Source organism: Vigna radiata, chromosome 1 (assembly GCF_000741045.1).
Source record: "Vigna radiata var. radiata cultivar VC1973A chromosome 1, Vradiata_ver6, whole genome shotgun sequence".
NCBI classification, from domain to species: Eukaryota; Viridiplantae; Streptophyta; class Magnoliopsida; order Fabales; family Fabaceae; genus Vigna; species Vigna radiata.
This window is the reverse complement of record NC_028351.1, coordinates 13,720,552-13,745,796: the sequence shown is the minus strand read 5'-3', so window position 1 is coordinate 13,745,796 and position 25,245 is coordinate 13,720,552. Positions and strand designations below refer to the sequence as shown.

General features: G+C 28.5%; 2 protein-coding genes across 3 annotated transcripts; one reads left to right on the top strand and one right to left on the bottom strand.

Annotated features, from left to right (window-relative positions):
• Positions 1-14,555: 14,555 nt before the first annotated feature.
• Positions 14,556-18,285, top strand: LOC106755656 (protein ABHD17B). The gene is made up of 5 exons (XM_014637883.2): positions 14,556-15,069; positions 16,297-16,333; positions 16,447-16,683; positions 16,798-16,845; positions 17,679-18,285. The coding sequence occupies exons 1-5, from the start codon at positions 14,768-14,770 to the stop codon at positions 18,156-18,158; spliced, it is 1,104 nt and encodes a 367-aa protein (XP_014493369.1). The 5' UTR covers positions 14,556-14,767; the 3' UTR covers positions 18,159-18,285.
• Positions 18,286-21,126: 2,841 nt separating this feature from the next.
• Positions 21,127-24,933, bottom strand: LOC106765284 (glycerol-3-phosphate dehydrogenase [NAD(+)]). Of its 2 annotated transcripts, none has more exons than XM_014649856.2 (11): positions 24,549-24,933; positions 24,075-24,151; positions 23,914-23,986; positions 23,356-23,573; positions 23,155-23,262; positions 22,328-22,391; positions 22,203-22,240; positions 21,978-22,098; positions 21,853-21,907; positions 21,711-21,759; positions 21,127-21,535 (listed from the first exon to the last, which is right to left on the bottom strand). In XM_014649856.2, exons 1-11 carry the CDS (start codon positions 24,733-24,735, stop codon positions 21,380-21,382), a joined length of 1,146 nt encoding a protein of 381 aa, XP_014505342.1. In that variant the 5' UTR covers positions 24,736-24,933; the 3' UTR covers positions 21,127-21,379. The 2 variants fall into 2 exon arrangements, with proteins under 2 accessions (XP_014505342.1, XP_014505350.1); XM_014649864.2 differs by having other exon boundaries at positions 23,356-23,459.
• Between the last annotated feature and the right edge of the window lie 312 nt (positions 24,934-25,245).

Here is a 25,245-nt window from a genome sequence, read left to right as displayed (position 1 = left end):
AACGGACCATACAACCACTAATTCTAATCAGACCAAACCCAGGATTCAATCCAACGACACAATCAAACCATTTTTGGTCTCTTGTGGACCCTTTCAAGTAACCGTATCAAACAAACATATCAACAAATAAAACTCATCTCCAACCCTCCCAAGAAAACTAAAGTAATTTTCGATATACACTTATATTATTAGTAAAATTTATTTCTTTTTCTGTCGGTTACAAATTTTGCATCAATTTTATCTATATATTTCATCAAGTGTATAAGTTTTTGTCCACAATAAGTTGTTAAATTGTCTATAATTATAGATGATAATACTCAGATCGAATATAGATAGTGTTTAATTTTATTCACAAACTGAAGATTACATTTTGTAATTTATATGTTATCTTGTAAATACTCGTTTAAAAAAATTAACAAATATTTTAAAACTCGTAAGTATCAATAGATATATGTAAATGTTAAAAATATATAATTTATATATTTTAAAAATAAAATTAAGAAGAAAAATATAAATTTAATATAAATAAAATAAATTTAAAATTTAGTTTTAATTAAATTTAATATAATAAAGTATACTTTATTTTTATTTTTTATGGATGATATAATATATACTCATACCAAAGAATTTATAAGAAAATATTATGTATACCAACTATCGTAGACAAATTTTTTGTCATCCTATTTATAATATATATTTGTCATATCATAAATTAATATATGCTATGAATAAAACTTAATTTTACTTAAAACCTTTTTAGAACTACAATAATAATTAAATATATATTAATAAGAAAATAATGTTGAATAAATAAAATTAATAAAATAAAGAGTAATAGTCAAATTTAAATAAAAAACATAATTTTATAAAGATTCAACTTAGTTTAAAAATAAAATTTTAAGATTTATAAATTTATAAGTATATTTTAAATTTTAAAATATATTTTTAAACTATTTTTTCTTAAATTTTAATAGGAAATTATACAGAATTATAATTATTATAAAAGTAATTATAATTTTTTTTAAAGATTTAATATTTTTTTTTTACTTATTTAAAATTGAAATAAAAGATTTTTAGAAAAAATTAATCCAATATAATATTGTCTAAATTAACTTATAATATAAAATTGACTAATCCAATAAATTAAATATTAATATGCAAAAATTAAAATTTAGATTTAAATTATTCCATATTAATAGGATTGGAATATTCATACCTAGATTGGGTCGCCTGACTAGCTGTATATTCTGGTTGATGTGATTGGCTGATGAGACATGTCTGGTTTCCGCAGCAATTTCTCATCATTAATACTAAAAAATGTTAAATATTCTTTTATCCTACTGATTATATTTTTAATTTTATCTTATTATTTTAAACATTTACCAGTTTTTTTTTAAAAAAACTTAGTGTGATATTTACTTTTTATTTTTATTGTTATTAAATTGATGATCACACTAAAATAAATTGAAATCATTCAAAACAATAAAATAAAGATTATCAGGACAAAAACGTTATTTAAACAAATTAAAATTATACAATAATCAAAAACCGTAAAAAGAATAAATTTGTAATCTACTTTTTAAGAATATTTTAATCATTAAAAGGAGAAAAATTGAAGAGTAGAATAATAAATTTGAATTTTATGTAAGTTTATAGGATATGTGAGACGTATGCAGTTGCTTGGAATAATTATGATACAACATAACTGTCTATTTTCACAACAATTTCTATTTTATACCACTGATTGCTCTCATCGATTTGATGAATCAGAAGTGCTCTGATATATAAGGTCCTGTTAGCTTTAAGGAAATTTATTTGTTAAAAGGAATTGGCATGGATTCATTATTGGTTAACCACATTATTGGTTAACGATACTTTCACACTATTATTTGACAAATTTTTTATACCATCCATATGTTTCGTTTTGATGGGTCCAATTGAAAAAGATTAAAAAAAATTAAATGACATATATATGCAAAGGATTTGGGATTCTAGGATTTTAAGTTCATGGGTTTCATTTTGAAGATTTCAAAAATTAGAAATTTCATTTCTTATAGAGAAGACACAAGAGAAAACCTACGAGAAAGAATGTTCTCCCACCCACAACCGTCGTCGTTCACCGGAGCAGTGTATGTCGTCGTTCACCGTAGTTGTCTCTGCTGCCGTTCGTGTCGAACGTTTTGCCGTTTCGAACCATTGTTCCTTTCGCTATTTCAAATTATTGTTCAATGCTGAAACCACCATTCACGTGAGTTTTGAAGCTTCATGTCGTTCGTTTCGCTGCAAGCGCCGTTTGGAATCACCGTTGTAGGCGAAAACCACCATTGAAGACAAAAAAACATCGTTTGTGTTGATGTTTAGACATTGATTATGACATTTATATCGAACTTCATCCCAAGAAAACATTCTTTGTAAAACTCATTGTGCAGAAACAACATTGGGAGCAAAGGCCAAATAAGTGGAGAGTTTATGCAAAGTTTTTGCATACGGGGGTCAATTGTGAAAATAACATTGAATTTGAAGTGAACCATTTTCTTTAAGATTTATTAGCCATACAAGTGATGTTCAGGCATTGATTATCACATTTATATCAAACTTCATGGCCAAGGATCCATTCTTTGTAAAACTCATTATGCAGAAACATCACTAGGAGCAAAGGAAAAATAAGTGGGGAGTTCGAGCAAAGTTTTTGCACACAGGGGTCAATTATGAATAGGACATTGATTTTTAAGTGAACCAATTTTTTTAAGACTTATTGGACATACAAGTGATTTTCAAGCATTGATTATCCCATTTATATCGAACTCCATGGCCAAGGAATCATTCTTTGTAAAACTCATTGTGCAGAAACAACCTTGAGGAGCAAAGGCCAAATAAGTGGGGAGTTCCGACAAAGATTTTGCACACAGGGGTCAACTGTGAAAATGACATTGATTTTTAAGTGAACCAATGTTTTTTAAGATTTATTGGACATAAAAGTGATGTTCATGCATTGACTATCACATTTATATCGAACCCCATGACCACGGAACAATTATTTGTAAAACTCATTGTGCAGAAACAACACTGGGAGCAAAGGCCAAATAAGTGGGGAGTTCAGACAAAGTTTCTGAACACAAGGGTCATTTGTTAAAATGACATTGATTTTTAATGGTGGTTTTCGCCTATGATGTTTTTTTGTCTTCAATGGTAGTTTTTGCCTATGACGGTGATTCCAAACGGCGCTTGCAGTGAAACAAACGGCAAGAAACTTCAAAACTCACATCAATAGTGGTTTCAGTGTTGAACAATGATTTGAAATAGCGAAAGGAACATTGCTTCGAAACGTTCGGCCCAAACGGTAGCGGAGACAGCTCTGATGAACGGCTGCATACACAACTCCAGTGAACGGCAACGATTGTGGATAGGAGAACATTCTCCCTCGTGGGTTCTTTCTCGTGTCTTTTCTCTAGGAAATGAAATTTCCAATTTTTGAAATCCCCAAAATGAAACTCGCGAACTTAAAAACTTTGCACCCCCAATCCTTTGTATTTCCATGTCATTTAATTTTATTTTTTTTAATTTTTTCCAACTGGATCAATCAAAGCGCAACATGTGGATGATGTAAAAAATTTGTCAAATAGTGGTGTCAAAATATCATTACCCTTCACTATTTAAACCGTGTTTGCTTTCGAGGATTTGCAAACAATAAGAGGTGACGATTTAGAAGGATTTGCAAATTTTAAATCATCGATGATAAGAAGAGATTTGAAGTGATTTAAATTAAATGTTATTTATACTCTTTTATAATTTTAATAGTTTCAATTTTCATTTAATGCATAAAATATTATAATCAGTTTGTAATCAAATTCAGTTTTGGTTTTGTTATTTGAATAAAAATAAGCATAAATAAAATTACACTTTACTTAAATAAAATATTATTTCAGTTTTTTTATTAGTTTTTATTTATTTTACTACTTCAAATATTTTTTTACCAGTAAATATTTTTTTACTACTTCAATTTCTACCCATTATAATTTTAATTTACTAAATTATAATTTTTTACATTTTCAAGATTAATTTTATTTTTTTACTCTTTATAAACATTTCTACAATTAAATATAGCATTAACAATTATCATTTTATATTACTTTAATAAATAGGGACATTTTGGTAATCTTCAATTTCTATTCATTAAACAATTTTTTTTATCTGTCATATCAATCAAATCCTATGCTAATCCTCAGAGACCTTACCTCTAAATTCACTCTCAATTACCTCAAAATCTACTCAAATAAACACACAAAAAAAAAAATCACCCTCAAATCTACTCAATCACTCTTCCCCAAAACATCTCCCCTAGTTACTCTGAAGTGAACACATCCTAAATGCTGAAATGCAAATGTACAACCGTTTTTATTTTATTTTTATGCATAATTTAAATTTATTCAATATATTATTAAAAATAATAAATAAAAATGTGTTTAGTAAAAAATAAATAGAGTTGAAATAAAATAAATAAAATTAAAGTTAAAAAGCGAAATATACAAATATTTGTTCCACTAAATTTATTATTTATTCAATATTCATATTATACTGATTTTTATTTTTATATATTTAAATGTAGTATGAAAATTTATCTTCTGAATTCAGAATTTTCTTATTAGATTATTACCTTTTAGATGCATATGAAAAAAAAAATCAACGTCCAGTATATTTAACTTTTTACATATTTAATTTTAAAAATTTAATATTTTTTAATATTAAATCTATTTCATAAATTAATTATTTTATAGCTAATATTTTTTTATTTATACATATTTATATTAAAGTTAAATGAAAATATATATTAGACAAGTAATTAATTTCTTTAATCATGATTGGAAGAGCTTATAAAATTGGATTTAAATTGATAATATCTTTAAAACGATCCAATTTTATTATTTTAATAATAAAAGTTTAAAGTATAAATAAAAATTTTATAAAAAATTTCATTATTTAAAATATATTTTTTAAAATATTTTCTTAAAGCTCTTTCTTCATTCTTTATAAGATTTTTTATTATCTGTTCATCTTTTTGAAGATAGGAAACCGTAGAAACTTCTTTTGGGATGAATCATTAGAATTAATTGACGAGTTTTTATGATAGGATAAGTTCATTTTTTTTCTTTTTTGGTCTGTTTATTTGTCTTCTACATTTGACCATTTTTGGCTCGTGTGTAGTGTATGTGTTCTTTTTGTTAGTCTCTATCGTGAGCTATTATAATGGTGTGCTCTGATTTTATAGGAGCAATTTAAGCTTCTTGTGCATCTAAAAGTGTTTTAAGGGGTCATCAAGCTATTTTGTTGTCTTTTATGTAAGGCAAGCTAGTTGTTTTAATGTGTGTGAGTTTGATAAATCTAATATTGTTTGTATGTTTATTGAATTTGTTTGGTGTGTATGCCTGAATTGAATTGTGTGGTTTGAGGATTGAATTAAGCTGCTTGATATTTGGACTTGTGTGACCGAGAGAACTAAAGAGTTGAGAAATTGAGCAAATTTATATAAGTTTTGATATGTAAACACTGCGTTGAACTAACTTTTTAGAAAATGAATACCAATTTGAGCAATTGATCAAGTGCAAATTCACATAAATCACAAATTTATATAAGTTTTGATATGTAAACACTGTCTTCATCCACGTATTCATCACCACTGAGATCGTCCATTCCTGCTTCATCATCACTATCCACATCCACTTCCACTTCCACTTCCACTTCTTCTTCAATATCAACCTCCCCTCCATCCTGAATGTCCACGTCAACTAATTCTTCACTCTGAACCTCAATTTCATCCTCATTATCCACTTCCAATGCTTCTTCACTTACATNCTCAACTTCATCCTCATTCTCAACCTCCAAGGCATCCTCATGCTCAACATCCTCATTATCCACTAAATCCTCCTTCTCAACCTTCAATGCATTGTCATTCTTATCATCCCGTGCATCCTTATTGTCAACATCCACTGCATAGTCATTCTCAACCTCCATTGCACCCTTCACTACGTGTCTAATTCCTTCATCACCACCTTCAACATGTGCTTCTCCACCAATGCCACTACCCTCACCACTCTCTACAGGACCTTCACATAGGTACAAAATCTCATTCTCATCATTTTCTAATATAGTTGCTTCGTCCACCCCATGCACAACATACAGGTTCACTTTCCCCAAATACTTAGCCACATTCAACATGTTCATAGCTCCTTTATCATCATCAAGCTTATATAAAACATGTTGCACATTGTAAAATAATTCTTCTACTTGCATGTAACCCATATGTTTAAGTGAACCTAATACTCCAAAATAACACCATTTATCGGGGTCTACGTCCCAATAAACTATCTCCCCACCTATATATTTAAAGGGGACTTCTTTGATCAAGGTCCCACCATGGTGGACCATTACTCGAAACATGTCATCACCCATCCCTACCCGAACCCTGCAAATGCAAATGGGGGACCACTAATTTAAGTTAAAGTAAGAACTATGGGACCACTATCACGCATCAAAACAAGACAACTTTTCTCACAAAACATATTCACCCATAGTTAAACCCCATGAAACGCGACAACACTCTAAACATATACAATACCTCAATTTCAGAAAATTAGCAAATGTAAAACCTAACCTGTGAAGCGAAATTGAATTTGCTTTGAAGATTTCACCCTCAAGATCACTGAAATTGAAAGACAGATCCTCCAAATTGTTGAACCCCAAATCGCGTTTTCTGCAACCCTAACTCAGATTTTTTTACATCTTAACCAAGTCAATTTTTTTAACCAAGTCCATTTTTTTAAAATCCCAACTTTACCCTTACACGTTCTGAGCAAAAAGCAGACACGTTGCACATATGTCTCCACGCTGTCAGGTAAAACGTTAAATATTTAACACTGTGACAAAAAACGACTTGATTGTACACTTTTTTCACAACTAGGGACAAAATTGAACTTTTCAAAAAAGGTAAGACGCACTTGAACATTCACCCCCTAAAGAAGGACCAAAAGAGGTATTAAGCCTTGTTCTTTTAATAATACATTTCAAATATATGTTGGAAATATATTATGAAAATCAAGAATTTTAATCAATTTAAATTAATCTAATTAAATTCAAATCACATTATAATACTCTAAATTATTTATGAGATCACCTATGTTTTATTAACGATAAACATATGTTAAAAAACTTAGTAAGATTTTATGTATTTTTTTCATTCATAATAATCTAATCCAATAACTAACTAACTTATAAAGATGAAGTCCAATAATGACTTACATGATTAGTTAACTTTCCATTTGAATGACCTTAACCAATCACCATCTTAATTGGGTATATATAAGAGGACAAAAACTCAGTGCTTCACTAGTGTTTGTCATTCACACGCCTCTCACAATAACCTTCGTTAGTGGGTCATGTCAAGAACTGAAACAGATGTTATGTTGGCCCAAATCTAGTTTCTAAACATATTTTTTAAACAATCTTATTATTGAAAAATATGTTAAGAAGGATTGGATTGAATAAGGAAATACATACACTCGTTACAATAATATGAATGTATATGAAGTAATATTATCACTTGTACATTCAAAAATAACAAATGTATTTATATATTTTGTAATTATGTGATAAAAACAGATACTATAAATTGGCTTTATGTGACACTTTCAACCATTATAATAATAAAATATGTGAAGGGAGTAACTAAATTATTTTCAAATTATTATTCTTTATTTTTGTTTGGGTTCTACTACTTTTTATTTTTTAATTTATGACACTTTATCCTATTAATATGCATTTTTTTTTCTTCTTGTATTTTGTCTTAACGAAAGTGTTAGGAAGTGTCCATTGTGAGTCAAAGGAAGATGATGACATTGAAAAAAAATGGAAGTATTGTTTGTTTCCTTAGTCAAAGAGAGATGACGATGATCATCATTGTTACAAATGTGTGATAAAGTTATCTTCTCATCCATAATTTCAGCTACCTGTCTTCATAATTTCGATCCAAATTTCCTTCTGTAAAGAAATAGAAAGAGAAAACTTCATATTTAAATATTGAATCCAGATTCTCTCACGTTCTTTAAATATTTGATATTTAGAAATATATTACAAACATTTTTATATATCGATGTTAGTGTATTTTAAAGACGCATATAAAGAGATAATATAAAAAATTTACAAAAATAAAATTAAAAGTATCTACACATTTCTAGTTCCTTTATGTTAATTCACAACAATTAACAGGAAATTTTTTATTAAGATTATTTATATATATATTTTCAAAAATTACCTTTTCTCCATTGACTTTTGTCGTAGTATATATAGAATGTTCTTTGAAAATTAAACTGTATATTAACAACCTTCTAAGGCACTTTAGATACCTAGATAGAATCTTCTATCTATAAGATACTATATATGTCTACTTTTGAAGATTTAGGTAAAAACACAATGGTTTTTCAAAAAATAAAAAATAAAAATATTAATTTATTTTGATGTAGAAAATATATTTTTTTTCTATGCATTAGGCATGAAGTATTTGCATAATGAAGTCTATGGTTGGGGCAACTTCATTGTCACTTTGGAAAAGAGAAGATTATGATGAAATTTAGTGAATGAAACTTTATAGGAGTAGTAGCTTTCTAAACACATTCCTCTGTCTAAATTTTTCAAATCATCATGTTGTGTAAGGTGCAATTTTCTTCAATTAGTCATGACTTTCCTTTTAGTTATGCACATTCTATAGTAGGGCAAGGAAAAATGTTCTACAACTTACCAACTTTCTTTATTAGTATGAATTACCAACTTTCTTTATTAGTATGAATTGAACTAGCCAGTTAGATATGTTTGCCTTTTAAGATAATGTTTCATACATAAAACAAATGTTAAAGAAAATTAATTATTTAAAGAATTGGAGATTGAAAAAGTATTTACATAAGCCATGATGACATTTTGTTTGTTTTTTTTAAATAGTGTATGGTGATTTTGAAAATAGTTTATATAACATATCCTCTTGAGAATAAAAATAACTCAAATATTATATATCTGTCTATGAGGATTGCAACAACATGCTTACTAATTTAATTACAATTATACATAATTTTCACTTTCCTTTTTTTTATCGGAAAAAATTATAAATGTAAATGTAAGTTAACCTTAAGAAAAAATCTACTTAATTGCATGTTCGAAATAAGAGTCTTATATATATATATATATATATATATATATATATATATATATATATATATATATATATATATATGTGTGTGTGTGTGTGAAAAAACATATAATTTAAATAAGTTATCTCTCATGTACAAACCTAAGAATAAAATGTATGTCTTTAAGTAATTTTTTCATTTAAATAAGTACAAACCTATGCATATCTCTTTTTGGTAGTTGTTAATTTAACCTAAATCATTAAATAGATTCAACTATATTTAAAACTCATTTATTAAAGATATTTCTCTCAAACATCATTGTTGTAATTGTGATTTGTGTAATGTAGATTATATATATCAATAGAAGACTTATTTGTGCGAAAAGAAACTTCAAAATTTTATAAAACCTTTTGAGTTTCTTTAGGGTGTGTTCACTTAGGGGTGATCGAAGGTGATTGGGGGAGAATGATTGAGTAAATTTGAGGATAATATTTTTTATTGTTTATTTGAGTGAATTTGCAGATACACGAGAGTGAAATTTTGAAGTAATTTTTTTTAATTTGTCATATAAACTAAATCCTACACCAATTCTCACAAACTTTATTTCAAAATTCACTCTCGTTTATCTCCAAATTCACTCAAATAAACAACAACAAAAATTATCCTCAAATCCACTCAATCACCTCCAAGTGAGCACACCCTTAGTTTTTAAAAACACAAAAGGAAGAAGTTAGAGTGTAAAAAAGAAAAAAAAAATAATAAAAGAAAATAACAGTATAAGTTATAAGTATGATATGTGACTATAACAATTATAATATTAGAGTGTCAAAATGAGTCGACTTAGCTCATATTGAGTTCAATTACTACAAATTAAGTTTTAAAAAATGTTAGTTTAACTTACTTTTTTTTTTTACAAACTAATATATTGACTCACTTATAAATATTTTACTTTTTGTAATTTATTTTATATGTTTATTATAGTACAATGAAAATGGATTGATTCAATTTATTTTTTATAATAGTAAAATCAAAATGTTCACCTAACTTTTTAAATATTATTATAAAGATAGTAGTTAAAAATTAAAATATTAACATATATAATTTGGTAAAAAAAAAATAAATTGAACATCAAAATTATTCAAATTATTAAATAAGTATTTAAAAAAAAATCAAATTGTAAATCTATATTAAATAATATTTATGATTTTTTTTAACTTAATCCAACACGAATCCATTCGAATTGATCACATGTCACAATCCATTTTTACATCTCTAATAAATATAATGATGATTATCTAATAAGTGGGATCAATTTTATTTTTTTTATAATTTTTCACTATAATATTTCAATGACAAATCTAATATAAATTGTAACTAAACTAATTAAGAATACACTATTTGAACAACATCTAGTGTTGTATTAATATATTACTCTTACAGTATTTGTGTTTTAAGTAATTAGATATTTGATTTCATAGTTAGAGTTTTAAGTGTCTCTTAAATTTGAATATCTACAATTTAATTTTATATATTTTACAATCGAGTTTCTATTATTTGATTTTTATTATTATGAGTTTGACATGATCATGATGATGATGTATTATCATTACTTCCATGTTTTCACATAAAAAAATTTATATAATTAAACTTTCTCGTAGGATCTATTAAATATTTTTGTTATATTAGTTACTAAAATAAATATATTTTTGACATCAATATTTTGTTAAAAATTGTTTGATAAATTTCAGAATATTGATTGTTGAAGATTCTATTTTGTCTCAACAGAAAACATAGATCAAATATAAACATACTATAATATCTTAACAATAAAATATTTAGTGTTTACTCATCACTCCAATGATTTTACTTAAAGTAATAACACATAAAATGTTCATACTGTTATAATATTATGATTAAATATGTTTTTAGTCCTTATTTTAAGGCGATTTTGGTTTTAGTCCATTTTTAAATTATGGTACAATTAGTCCTTCAACTTTAGAAAATTCTGGTTTTAGTCATTTTTACCAAATTTTTTTTAACTTTATTTGTTGTTTCAAACACGTTTCATTATAGCATTTGGATTGTTTACACTGTTTGACACATTTTTGCTTCAATGTTAACTAAGAAATGTGCTTGAAACAACAAATAAAATTAAAAAAATTTGGTAAAAATGACTAAAACCAGAATTTTCTAAAATTGAAAGATTAAATTGTACCATAATTTAAAAATGGACTAAAACCAAAATCGCTTCAAAATATAAAAAACATATTTAACCCTAATATTATTCCCAATCATTTATGCAGATCAATAGTTCTTTTTTGTGATGCAATTAAAACTTATAAAACATAAAAAAGTCTTAAATAAACAACATTATGTTTCTGGCCAAAAACAAATTACAAAAGAGAGTATTTATGATAACTGGTGCCTAATGTGAATCAAAACTACAAGCTACGAATGACATCCCCAATAAGGTAATTAATACATCCATTAACAAAAAAATTCAACAATATAATAAAAAGTATAATATGACTATAATCAAAATTACAAAAACTTCATAAACAAACTATGTTTCTATATTTTTCACTTTATTTTAAAGTTATTTTTAGAAGAGTTGAACAAGATATTTTGGTATATGAGTCAAATGGGTTCTACTACCACAACTTGCTTTTTCTTTTCCTCTTTTTTTTTTTTTTTTTTTTTTTTTTTTTTTTTTCTGTCCACTTTGAATGAAAAGAAGTATTCTTGAAAATTCCTTTTTGACCATCCCCAAAAGTCATAGTTTTTAGTGAGACTACGATCACGACCGTCAAAAATTTCTGATGTTTCTGCATCACCACATATGCATCTTTGTTCATTCTTTCTATAATTATTTCCCATAATATTAAAATCATAAATTCAATATTTGACATGTTTATAACTATAAAAATGTTAATTAAAATTACATTAAGAAAACTAATGTATAATATATATATATATATATATATATATATATATATATATATATATATATATATATATATGTGTGTGTGTATGAAAATAAAAATAAAAAATGTAAAGTAAGGATTGAAAATATGTAACAAATAGGTAATAAATATGTTTTTGTTCCTTAAGTATTACTGATTTTTTATTTTAGTCCCTACTCAAAATATTGATATTAAAACATGTAAAAATAGTCCTTAAAAATGGATGGAGCCAACTTTTGATCGACCTAACAAACGATAATACTACGTCTTCTGCCAGTTTTTATGTTCTCTATCTGCCATGTTGCTTATATCGTGAAAACCCCTATAGTCATCTTCCTACGAGAGAAAAGCCTAACCCAATCTTTGCAGATTCATCATCTTCCTATCCCAAAATCCCCCTGTCAAAGAAATTTCAGCAAGTTGTAAACCGATTTCTTACAACCTTCAATCCCCTTGCCTCTATTCACCTCAAGCCACCAACAAAGGGATTAAACATCTAAGAAATAGATATAGAACAAAAACCATAAACACACTCCAACATTTCCAATCCCAGTGAACAATGAAATAGAAGAATTAACCAATACAGGGCATGATAAGAAAAAAACAAAGAATGCGCTTTTGTCATCATGCGGTGACGACCCGTATCGTCAGCATCACCTACGATCGGATTCGAATGACGTGTGTTGGTGACTTGATCTGACAAATAAAGAACAATAAAACTAGCAGAAGACGTAATATTGTCATTTGTCAGATCAATTAAAAATTGACGTTCTCGATTATTTTTACAAATTTTAATATTACGAGAATTAAATATCATTCTAAGTAGAGACTAAAAAAACAAATTATACTTAAGATACGAAAAGAATATTTAATCCTAACAAATAATATGGGCGTTTTGATGCCTGTGCATATATGAAATTAAAGATCACAATCAAATAACTAAACATGCGTGATTATTTATCACTGTAAAGTAAACAATTGGTGTTTTAAAGATACACATATATCAAGGTTTTAGCAGATACTTGTACAGAGCGTAAATTTATCGGTGGATTAATCACGATATTCTAAAATTTATTATTATGAACTAAATATGGTAAGCTTTAAATAACAACGATAGATATATACTAAAAAATAAAAAATAAAAAATACTTAGTTTGGTTGGTGAAAGTCCTGATGCTAATAAGAATTAATAAAATAAAAACAAGTTTACCTAAATTTCAAGTTGTTATAAATTTGAGTATTATAAATTAGGTTTTTATTAAATATTTTTATTTTATTTAGTATTCAAAATTTTATATTAATTTTTTATTTAAATATTCATTTAACTTACTTGTTTTCTTGTTTTCATATGTAAAATTTTATAGTTAATATAAATAATATTATTAAAATAAATATATTATAAAATTTAAACACGTATTAGATAATAATATTATTATGTTCTTTCCTAACTTTCATTATAAACAAGTAAAGGATTGTTGTTATCCATAGTGGTCCGAAACCTTAATATTAAATTATAAATAAAAATAATAAAAATTATCTATACGTAATAATATTATTTTGTTTTAATTAAAAAATGTCATATTTTAAACATGTAAAATAATAAATAAAAGATTAAATATGATTTTACTCTTTAATTTTGAATGGAAATTAAAATTAGTTTTTTCTTAAAAGTTTAATCAAAGTTAATCTCTCGTATTTATAAATGTATAGATTTTAATTAAATTTTGATAAATTTATTTGATATTTCAATAAATAAATTTAACAAAGTTTGATTGAAAAATTAAATTTCTAAAGATGAAATAAGTTTAAGTTAATTTTAATTTTCACTAAGTTTATAATTGATTAAGATTTAATTGATAAATAAAATAATAAATTAATATAATAATTACATCATCTAATTAAAAAAATTAAATAACAAATTTAATTAAAAATTAAATAACAAATTTGATCAAAAGAAATTAAATATTCAATATAAATAAAAGTTTAAATAATTTTAGTCTTTAAATTTTTGAAACTGAACTTAAATTAGTTGATATTAGAAACTTTTGTATATTTTTTATCCTAAACTATTAAAACAAATAAATCTTTTAATCCAATTATATTAATAAACATATTCATAACTAACATTAAAGAAGAGACGAGTTAATTAAATGTTTGACATATTAAGAAAAGAATTTAAGATAATTGAGTTAAAATGATTATATAAATTATTTTTAAATTTTAAAAATAAATTTACATTAAAATTTTAGAAAGAGTTAAATTTCAATTTTATGATAAAATTGATGAATAAAATAATATTGAATCTTAAATAAAATAATTTAATAATTATTTAATTAAAAATATATAAATTAAAGTGGGTAGATGGATGTTGTTGTCGGAAAGCATTGATAAGATGAGTGATGTATATATCCTTTTCCTAACTAAATAGCATCATTATTACATCTACTGCATTACACAGCTAAAGCTCTCACTCACTATAACTCCCTCTCCTTCCTTTCCTTTACTTTCCTTTCTTTTCCTTTCTTTCTTTCTTTCCCTTTTTCCATTTCCATTCTCCTTCCACACATCCAAATGCACTCATCCCACCTCCCAAACTTCTAAATTCACACCACCGTCTTCTTCTTCTTCTATGCAATGGGAGGTGTCACATCATCCATGGCTTCCAAGTTGGCCTTCTTCCCACCCAACCCAGCATCGTACAAGGTTGTCAAGGACGAGCTAACGGGTCTTCTGCTCCTCAGTCCCTTCCCTCACCGCGAGAACGTCGAAATTCTTAAGCTTTCCACGCGCCGTGGAACTCAGATACTCACCATGTACGTTCGCCACCCCATGGCCTCTTCCACTCTTCTCTACTCCCACGGCAACGCCACCGATCTTGGCCAGATGTATGACCTTTTCATCAACCTCACCATCCACCTACGTGTTAATCTCATTGGGTATGCATATTTATGCTTTCTCTGTTTTTTCTTTTATACTTCTGAATTGTTCTTGTGGTGGTGGTAATCAAATGCCCCGTATGTGATAAAATCATTGACGTTGTTGCTAAAATCGTCACATTCAAAAACCCTTGTTGCTAAAATCGTAACAATTGTAGTGTTACTTCAAAAACATTGGTGTTTTTGCTGAGATTGAAACCTTAAAACTTTATTTGTTTTTAAAGATGATGTCACACACGTAATTAACTGTATCAAATGAATTATACGACTATGAGAGCTTTATTGAAGGAGATGTTGTTGGCTTTGTTAAAAGTTAAAGCTTTAGGAATATTGTTATGTGGGTGATGGAATAATTTTATTTGATTAATATATTTTACTTTTGTTGTTTTTTTTGTGTCTATTAATTCATTTATTTCTTCAAGGTGTTATTGAAAATATAAATTACTACTATCTCTAAAATTGCAATGTGATATAATACGCCCTCTCACTTTATGTGTGTGGTAAATTTTCATGCCTCGTTCGTGTGGTTGCGTTGGTTTTCGTTTGAGTTTTTCCAAAGTATGGCTCTTTTTGAGGTTGAAAATGGTGGCCACATGGTGCTTTTTGGAGGGAGGTTTCGTGAATGATTTGGAACGTTGGGAAGAGAAATGCAAGTAACAGATAGACTCTTCTAAAAGCACTTTGTTAGTTTCAATGTATTAAAAATTATAAATTTGTATGAATTTTCCTCTTTATTTGATGAGATCTACATTATTTTGTAATTTTAATAGTTTTAAAATTAATATCAGATAGTGTTAGTATTCCTCGTTTTGTATGTTCTCGAAATATTAAAATGTGGTTGCTATAGTGAGTAATTTTTAACTTTGGAAGGATTAAAGAAAAAAATGGATGGCTTTATTTTTTTCTATTTTGGGTTGTGGTAGTGTATAAGATCAAATTACTATATATAAATTGATGCAAAGTGTATCTTAGAACCTGATTTTGTAAGGTTGAGTTAGACTTAAAATCTATTGTTTAAAATGATGTTATAAGTTTTTTTGTAAGGTTGACTTAGGACAATATTACAAGTTCCTTAGATTTAAAATCTACCTTTTAAGATAGTATTTCAAGTTCCTTTTGTAAGGTTGAAATAGAAAGTGTGGTGAATAATACTGTCTATTATCTGTGTTGATCAAAAGGAAAATTGTGAAACGGGGATTTGACTCACCGTGGTTTGATTTTGTGCAGGTATGACTACTCTGGGTATGGTCAATCATCAGGGAAGGTTTGTAAGAATCTGAAATGCTTGTTCATGTTGTTATGTCATGCAGTGATGATGTGAAGAGTGGTAGAGCTAAAACCATCTGCTGATGAAACATTGTTTTGCCTGAACTGCAGCCAAGTGAGCAGAATACATATGCAGATATTGAGGCTGTGTACAAATGTCTAGAAGAAACCTATGGTACCAAGCAAGAGGATATAATCTTGTATGGCCAATCTGTTGGCAGTGGCCCTACTTTGGATCTTGCAACTAAATTGCCACATTTGAGAGCTGTTGTTCTGCACAGTCCTATACTTTCAGGCTTGAGGGTCATGTATCCAGTGAAACGCAGTTACTGGTTTGACATATACAAGGTAGGATAATGTTTTCACTTCTAATCATTGTTGAGATTTCTAATAAAATGTTGCTGATTTACCGGCACATGAGTTCCTTAATCTAATCAGGTGCTGCTTTGTGTTAATGTGCAGAATATCGACAAAATTCCATTGGTTAATTGTCCTGTTCTTATAATTCATGTAAGTTTTCTTTGAAGATGCTGCATCATTTGTTGCTTTTGAGTTGGATTGAGAAACAATTACTTTTGTATTGGTTACATGGTATCTTTCTTTTTGAATATCTTATATCTTGGGCTTATTTTTTCTTTGTTCTTTTTTCCACTTTTTAAAAAATTTCTTTACCTTTATTGTAGACTTTTCACCTACTGATTTATTTCTGAGGTTCTATACAGGGATTATGTGAACAATTATTTCCTCATTATAATCATATGACACAGAATGCCTTTGTTATGCCTCGTGTGTGGCATTGGCAGACTTCTAAGCCCTTGAACTTCGTATTTGAAATTTAGGAAGTACAAAATTTTCTTGACCTGAATTGCTCTATGTAGATAAGTTTATACAGGGAATAAGAGTATGTAGTCTTAATTTTAAAAGCAAGAAACCAGTTAAAATGCTGCCAGTCTTCTACTTATGGAGCCTGTTCGGCATATCGTTTATGGTAAAAAAGGATGATCAATTTCGACAGAAGTGAGAAATTGTGTCTGTGACAAGTGCTATTGTATCTACTAATTCTGCAACCATTTGATAATTGTGAATAAAATACATGCACATTTCAGACTCTTCACTTTTATCAGTTTTTGTAATAATGTGTGATATCAACCATTTCAGCAGTTAAAGAATTTGAAGTTCATAAGTATGGCACAATCATGCAAGCTATTAGTTTAGTTTTCTTTTGACTTGAGTATTTGAAACAACTGTGTAATAAAGTACTTCATCTGCATAATATTTATTTAGATGATGAAAGAATCTGGTCAGTATCTTATGATTAAAGTTTTTCTCATGTTATTATGTAGGGGACTTCAGATGAAGTGGTAGATTGCTCCCACGGAAAACAACTGTGGGAACTGTGTAAGGAGAAGTATGAGCCACTATGGCTACAAGGAGGTAACCACTGTGATTTGGAGCAATTTCCTGAGTATATCAGGCATCTGAAGAAGTTCATATCCACTGTTGAGAAGTCTCCATCACAAAGATACAGCTTCAGAAGAAGCATGGAGCAGTTTGAGCAGCCCCGAAAGAGCACTGATGTATTTGATGTCAGTAGAAAGAGCACTGACCGCAGGGAAAAACCACGGCTGAGCACAGACAGGCCTGAAAAACTGAAGAACTTGTCCAATAATGCAGAAAAGTTAGAGAGACTACGGGTAACTTTTGATCACATAGAAAGGTCAAGAAGAAGTGTGGATTGTCTTGAGAAGTCTAGAAAAAGCATTGATCATCAACTTGAAAAGGCAAGGAAAAGTGTGGACAGGTTGGAAAGAATAAGGACCTGACATTCTTGGTTTAATCAAATTATGTATTCATAAATGGCTTGGCTTTATGGGATTTTTTTCTTCTTTAAATTGACCTACCTGGTGTTGTAGTATGGCTTATATAAGATATAGCTTCACATTGTGATGATATCACCTCTTCTTCGTATGATTTATTTATATTGTTGAAAATTTTATATCGACTAAAAATAAAATCAAAATAAAATCAATTTATATTATAATATATAAATGGGTATAAACTTTATTCTATAAGTTAGTTAGATTTAAAAATTATTTTCTAATATATATATATATTCCTTACCTAATTAATTCTATTGAAAATTTCTGGACCAAGGCATTGCAAAGTTTTCTTTATTCTTTAGCAAGAAACTCTTTTCTTTATAACTTTAATATGTAGGCCATGGATAATGGATAAGCTGAAGCTTTAAATGCTCATGCACCCGTGTCCTCTACATATATTCGAAAACTTTATCTGATGGATTTGTTTTCTCTCTTAACAAAAGTAAGAAGTATTTTTTTTATCATGTTATTCAACTATATATAATAACATAAAATCAACATATTACTGGTTTGAGTGAAATCAAATTCAAATTATCTAAATAATCTCTTCAAGTCTCAACTATGTTCATAAAAGAAGTGCCTATGGATAAATTTTGGAAGGTTGGTTTCTTTTCCTGACAAAATCTAGCATAGGCATGATGTGTGTATTTAGATGAACATTAGCTAATTTGAAGATATCGAACAATGTGAAAGCCATTCAAACATAAAAATATATAAAAAAATATTTTTCAATTTTTTTTAAAAGAAAAAAAATTATAAATAGTAAGACGATGCATTATATCACATAAATATTTATACTTTTTGTTTTAAGATATTCGAAGATACGGATGGTCACAGAAATTTGTTCTGAATGTATGTTTATAGAACATATGGAAATTCATTAAAATATAATCTTGAAATAAATTAAAATAAAATGAGGCTAAAAGAAATACCCCGAGAAAAAGGTAGATCTGAAATTAGGAAATAAAATGAAAGAAAATTCCTACAACCTAAAAAAAAATAATATAATAATAATAATATCATGAAATAAAAGATGAATTTGTATTAATTGGTGATCCACGTGTGACTATCCCTTCACGCCAACCAAAAAATGAAGCTAACGTATATATGAATACTGTACCTGAGATTTGCATGTTTTTATCTTATGAATTTCAAGATTGGTTTCACATAATCATTTGAAATGCATTCTTAGTGTACGAAGCAAAAGGAATTGGGTCACTAACTTCAAAACCTACCCAATTTGTTTTATGGACGTCCAACAATACTTTCCGTCTTCTCACTCTCTTTGGTCGTGTTGAATCAAGTCTTTCCTCCATGTCGAGTTTCAGCTGGATATTTATAAAAGGTTGTTCAACGTTCAAGTCAGTATATTGTCCTTTTTAGGAATAGAAAGAAAGAGAGCTGAAATAAATGTACAATAAATATAACCTACCACCTTATACCTAATACCTAGTGTTTTTTCACATAGTGTTTCTCTTCAAGTCAAATTGAAAAATGGTTTAAAATTACAATACCACAACAATATTATATATTTTTTAATACATTTCGAAATCCATCTTAAGCATATGCACAAATAAATAAAGAAGGATAAACTAATCAAAATTTATTACATAAATTATTTTAACAAAATTCATTTTCTATTTAAAAAAATACCACACTGAAATTCCGTTCCTTGAAACTAAGTTTTGACTTGTCTTAAAATTTGCAAATACAAAAGGCTACTATTTTTAATTAATCAACATATTATAAAACTTAATTCTGATTCATTTTAAAAAAATCTTGATATATTTTTAAGTTTTTAAAATATATACGAACTGTCTAATTTTTTTTTTCAATTTTGCTCTGTTGAAATATGGAAACATAAAAAAAAAAGCTAGAATTGAGTTCCCGGTCCAGAATTAAATGTACTGTTAAGTACATAGTAGTGAATAAAAAAATTTCACCAACACCATCAACATGCTCTATATTTTGTTATTATTATAATAGCATTCACAACTTCCAAAAATGATGTTAAAGAATATTATATAATGCATAAGCAATGGACTTTACAATTCTCTTCCACTAATTCTTTCTTTGTTTTCTCATTCATGCTTCATAATGTCTGATGTTTGGCACCAATGAATAAATAAGGAGAAAACATAATCTCCATATACATTAAGTAAATCTATTTTATGTTAAAAGTAGTTTCAGTCTTTTATATTATACTTCAAATATGGTAAATCTCTCCTACAATATATTTAATAAAAAAACATTCTATCAATGATATTAAAAGTCGATAATTTATCTATCCGGTTCAAACAGAAACAAATATGTCTATTGTGGTAAGATTTAACCAGTGTTGAGATAAATGGATAGAACAAATATATTCTTTTGTAGTAGAAATCCATGATAAAATCCAACTCATCTTAAAAATAGTTAAGAATCTAATTACTGAGTTAAAAATTTCGTATTGAGTAAAAATGAAAAGGTTGAGTAGTATATAAAAAAAACAAGATGATCAAACATATGAAGTTTTTAAAGTTAAAAGTGTCGTAAAGTCTTGTATGGCAACTCATACGTCAGACATTGGCAAACATAATCTTCCTACACTGTTACCAGTTATTGTTAACAATTATGACAATGAAATGCACTATGTTATGGCCTAATATACATAAAGCTTCCTTAGATAATGGTTAATAACTTTTAATTTAGTCATATATCCCATTATGCTATGCATTTGATTAACCAAATTAATATTTGAGGCATATATATTTTTTTTATAATTACATTTATGGGACTTCCTAATACTCTCTTTCTGCCTTGTAGCTCGATCACAAAAAAGAGACAAAAGAAAGAAAAAGCACAGCTTAATTAATAGCTTAAGGTAAATGGAAAAAAAAAAAAAAAGAAAAATCATAGAATAGAGAATACATAAATTTAAATTACTACTTTATTGTATATGTAAACTATATAAGTTTGTTGAGTGTAATGTTTACAGTGAAAATGGAAAAAGTTGAGGTAAAAGTGAAGTTTGTTGGTGTTGAGAGATCCTGGTTGGCATGATATTTTGGAAAGAAAAAGCATCCTAGCCACCAAGGCTTTGCACAGTTGATAGAGCTAAAACATGGTGGTTAAACTGTCACTGTGACTATGTTGCTTATACAACTATCATGTCTTGTCTTGCATTAGAAGGACCTAGGTAGCTTCTCACTGTATTCAACTATGGCTGATGGAGGAAGTAGGCCAGAGCATATCTCATGCACTGTTGAGAAGAGAGGAAACAACTCTAGCCACCCACGATGGCTTAGAACCTCATAAACCTCACTCGCAGTTGAGACACCCTTGGTAAAACAAATTTAAATCAATAAAAACATCAAGATTAACAACATGAAAACCAGATTTTTCCTGCTATCATACAAGTTTCGTGTTTTTGCTTTGTGGTAGTAAGAAATCTCCATTCATATGAAAATCTATATATAGTACTATTTATTTGTCATGCCAAGTATCATAACATACCTGTAATTTCTGGCCTTGTAGCATTTCTGCTTCAAGCTCATCAAAAGATCTGCATAAAATTATGAAACATAAAACACACTCAGACATTTTCATTCCCTCAATCTACAAATGTGGACAAAAGAGACAGAAACACAAAAACAACCTCTTCCCTCCATTCCTTGCATATGCCTCAGCAACTTTTCTATTTCTTCCACCCACTGCCATAGACAATATGGTTTTCATAAGACAAACAGTGAAAAATAGGGTGAAATTAATTAGCTTCCTTACAGCATGTTGTGATAAGATCAGCTACTCCACAGCTCTCAAAAAAGGTGCTGTCCTTAACAGATGGAAACAACAACTTTGAAAATGCCTTCATTTCTCTAAGACCAAGTCTCATGATTGCAGCCTACACACATGCAGAAAACCAAATCAAATGCACAAAAATTACTTTTCCTTTTCCTTTTTTTGTCCTTCTGCTAACCTTCTGATCACAAAATCTTTTAAACTTACTTTTGTATTATTTCCCATCTCCAGGCCATCAACAAAACCTGTTCCATTTGGGTGTCATTCCTTGATTCTTCACAAAAATAGAAAAAAGGGAAATAATAACAAAGTGCATATACAGTACAGGAAACCTGCTGCTATGGCCACTACATTTTTCAAAGTTCCACACAGTTCAACTCCTTCAACATCTTGAGCCTGTTTTTCCATAGAATACAAAAATTGTAAGTATCAATAATATCTCAACAAGAACAATAACAAAGCCTTATGTAAATTGTTAGAATATTTACCCTATTTATTATCATTATATTGTGTCCAGGGTTACCCTATTTATCATGATTATATTGTGTTTAGGGTTATCCTATTTATCATTATTATATTGTGTCTAGGATTATCTTATTTATCATGATTATATTGTGTCTAGGGTTACCTTATTTATCATGATTATATTGTGTCTAGGGTTACTTTATTTACCATGTACTTTGTATCACAATTTTCTTATATATATATATAGAATGAGAGTGAGAGAGATCAACCGAGTCCTCTAGAATTATTTTACAGTTTAATTGTCAAGTTAAATCAAGTGAGGTTTGGTATATAGATTAGATGATGTTAATCTTTACCATGAGATCAAATAATTCAGTTCAAGGCTGCGTAATAATCTAATTTGGATTCTCAACTGGTTTTTTGTACTGTTCCTATGTTGTACCTCAAATATTTGATTGACACTGATTTTGATGTTTTAAAATATATTATAAAGATTTTTAAAATATCAACATCAATGTATTGTTAATGCTCAGCAGATTACGGTACCAAAAAACCTAGTAGAGAATCTAGACTCATAATAATCTGTCTTGAGTCATAATATTTCCTTAGTATTTGCTACATATTACTTTAAAGAGCAAATTCCTCAGTTGAATTAAGTTTGATGATAATTTTTTAAAGAATGTGATGTACTCACAGCTGTCACAATGAAATAAGGAGTATAGAACAACTGAACCCATCTCTCAGCAACTTCTTTGTTGTTCCTGTATCCAACCGTTGCTTCACTAAACTTCTCCACAGCTATCTGCATAAACATTGATAATAGCTATATAACAACCAAATATAATGAGTAGAAAACTATGAAAGAAAAAGACAAACTGTAATTTCTTCTAACTACCTCATTGGCTATGTTGGCACCCATTAAAACAGAACAATTGATTCCCAGTTGCTGGGAGATGAGAGTAGAGATCATGCATGGCCCTTCCATCTTGACCTCCATCCCTTTAACAAGGGAAATAGCCTCAGCATCTTCCCTTATTTTCCCAACAAGCCTTTTGCATATACCTTCCACAAATTGATGTGGAGTGACAAATACTAACATGTTGGAATCCCTCACTGCTCAATTTAAACCGTGAACATCTTTTAATCCTTATGTTGTTTTGCATCCTTTTCATCATTTCAAAGTTTGGTCCTTTAGGTATGAAGTTTTTATTTTTATGCACTCAATCACAATGAAAAAAATAATGAGCAAATGGTTTATGCAGTGATAGTGTACAAAAGTACTAAATTGTCATCTAATCACAAACATTTTGGTTAGGTAAGATATATGACTTTTACAATAACTACAATCATATCAATGATGAGATTTCTCAATGGTTAACTGAGTAAATTGTTTTACACTGACTGTACATAGGAATTAAACTCATAAATAAATAAATGAACAACACTGATATACCTGCATTTTCAAGGTCTGGATCTGCAACAACATTTTGGCCAAGTTTGATTCCAGGGAGATATTTGACATTTTCCTGCCAAAATAAACAGTGATGTTCAATTTCTTTTTAGGGAAAAAAATTGGACATTCAACGAAAAAAGTGAAATGAATAGAGTTCTCACATTGGTTCGATTGATGACATCTGTTAGCTTCTCACCACTCGGTAATGTCTCCTCGTACACCCACATCCTAACTTCATCTGCATTTCATCAAAAATTGGAAATTTAAGATTCTAAATGAAAGATCACTTATTTACATTATTTGAGAATACAACAACAGTAAAAGCCTTATCCAATCACATATATTTGAGCACAAAACATCAGTCTACACAAATGCACCAGTACGAAATCAAGTAATGCATTGAATTAGTCCATGAAACTACGAATCAATGAAATTTGCAAATGTAATTCAAGTTTCATTTGCATCAATTGGGTCACCTCACCATGACTCCGTCCAATTAGAACACAGGCACCAAAATCCCACAACAGGGACTAAAAACAGAATAAAAAATTACTTTTCTTTCATAGTTTTGGAAAGCGATTTGACATTTGACGCATGAACAGTTCATCCCAAGTGATAAAGAGCAAGCAAATTACCATGGAAGGAGGGAAGCCTGAGGGTGTTGGAGGCAATGAGCTTAGAAGCAACACTGCCCCAGTTGCCGCTTCCAATAACAGTGACTTTGGATCTGTGTGTGGCATCATTGAGAGTGTTATAGAAGTTGTTATTGTGTGGCAGAGATTGTTCCTCTTGTTGAACCTGGGCTTCCAAGGCTGGAGCCATGAAGAAGAAGAAGAAGAAGAAGAAGAAGAAGAAGAGAAAGAGAAGAACGCAAGGTAATGCAGAAGGATTATTGAAGCAGTGGAACAGTGAAGATGAAGAGAGAGTAAAGCGAAGAGGAAGAAAGTGAATATAAGAAGGGAAGAAAAGGGTAATGGGGGCGGAGATGGCACAACTGTTTCGTGACAATCTATGTTTTAAACGTTAAATCTGTCGATCCCATCTATGTATGCAACGTGTTTGTTGCTTCTATTGTGGGACCACTTTCTGAGTCTATCCATGCACACCCGTTCCAGATTTTCTTTCACTCTCCTCACTAATAACCATTTCATAACACGTGTTCCAATTAATTTACTTTATGCTAAAATAGATTTTTTGTTTTGTTTTTCCTTATTTTTTAAAATTCAGTTTACTTTTTTATTTTTTACTTTTAAATTAATCTTTTATATTTTTAATCTAACTCAAAAAAGAAAAAAAAAAAGATAATGATATTTAGACAACATTTTTCTTACA

Excerpts from the sequence above, each read along its gene's own strand:
- LOC106755656 (XM_014637883.2), top strand. The coding sequence starts at position 14,768 with ATGGGAGGTGTCACATCATCCATGGCTTCCAAGTTGGCCTTCTTCCCA. Across the intron at positions 15,070-16,296 it reads CTACGTGTTAATCTCATTGG|GTATGACTACTCTGGGTATG; the intron begins GTATGCATATTT and ends GATTTTGTGCAG. Across the intron at positions 16,846-17,678 it reads GTCCTGTTCTTATAATTCAT|GGGACTTCAGATGAAGTGGT; the intron begins GTAAGTTTTCTT and ends GTTATTATGTAG.
- LOC106765284 (XM_014649856.2), bottom strand. The coding sequence starts at position 24,735 with ATGGCTCCAGCCTTGGAAGCCCAGGTTCAACAAGAGGAACAATCTCTG. Across the intron at positions 22,099-22,202 it reads AGATGGGAAATAATACAAAA|GCTGCAATCATGAGACTTGG; the intron begins GTAAGTTTAAAA and ends GCATGTGTGTAG. Across the intron at positions 21,536-21,710 it reads TACAAGGCCAGAAATTACAG|GGTGTCTCAACTGCGAGTGA; the intron begins GTATGTTATGAT and ends TGTTTTACCAAG.